The sequence below is a fragment of the Eimeria tenella genome, genomic scaffold (assembly GCF_000499545.2).
Source record: "Eimeria tenella Houghton genomic scaffold, Eth_scaff3204, whole genome shotgun sequence".
Classification (NCBI taxonomy): Eukaryota; Apicomplexa; class Conoidasida; order Eucoccidiorida; family Eimeriidae; genus Eimeria; species Eimeria tenella.
In genome coordinates this window covers 3,098-3,773 of record NW_013543054.1, presented here as the reverse complement: position 1 = coordinate 3,773, position 676 = coordinate 3,098, and the positions used below count along the sequence as shown (strand labels likewise).

The following is a 676-nucleotide window of genomic DNA, read 5'->3' as shown; positions in this document are numbered from 1 at the left end:
CCCCCGGCGCCAGCGGCTGCTGCTGCTGCTGCTGCTGCTGAGCAGGCGCAGGGCAGCTGTCCTGGCAGCCGCTTACTGCTGCTGCTCTGTGGGGCCCCACAAATGCTTCGAAATGCTTCTTCTCGCAGCAGCCAGTCTGAAGAGGCCCCGCAAGAGACACAAAAGCTGCTGCAAGGCACGCAGCTGCTGCTGCTTGCTGCTGCTGCTGCTGCTGGAGGCGTTCCAGTTTGCTGCTGTGGCGCCTTCTGCAGCGCCCGGTGCAGCAGCAGCGACACCTGAAGCAGCTGCTGCGCGGAAGAAGGGAAATGCGACGAAGACCAGTGGTCAATGAGGCTGCTGCTCTCGGCTGCTGCTGCTGTTGCTGCTGCTGCTGCGCTGCTGCTGCTGTTGCTGCTGCTCCAGGCAGCGTCCCCTATCGTGGGCTGACCCACCCGGAGCCCACTAGCTGCTTCGCCACCTGCTGCTGCTGCTGCTGTTGCTGCTGCTGCAGTGGCTGGCGCTGTGCGGCGGCGCCGCAGCGGCAGCAAAGTGCGCAGCTTTGGGGGCGTGTTTGCTCGTCTCACAAATTGCCTTTCATGCTGCTGCTGCTGCTGCTGTTGCTGCTGCTGTTGCTGTTGCTGCTGTTGTTGCTGCTGCTGCTCGAATGCTGCTGGGTCATGTGTCGCAGCAGTAAGAA

At 63.2% G+C, this 676-nt stretch overlaps 1 protein-coding gene across 1 annotated transcript in view; it reads right to left on the bottom strand.

The window, feature by feature from the left end:
- Positions 1 to 76: 76 nt before the first annotated feature.
- ETH_00038645 (uncharacterized protein) overlaps positions 77 to 676 on the bottom strand; it is a gene marked incomplete at both ends in the record, with an annotated part of 1,964 nt that continues 1,364 nt past the window's right edge. Inside the window, one exon of the mRNA XM_013376201.1 lies at positions 77 to 676. Coding sequence (XP_013231655.1) covers positions 77 to 676 — 600 coding nt within the window.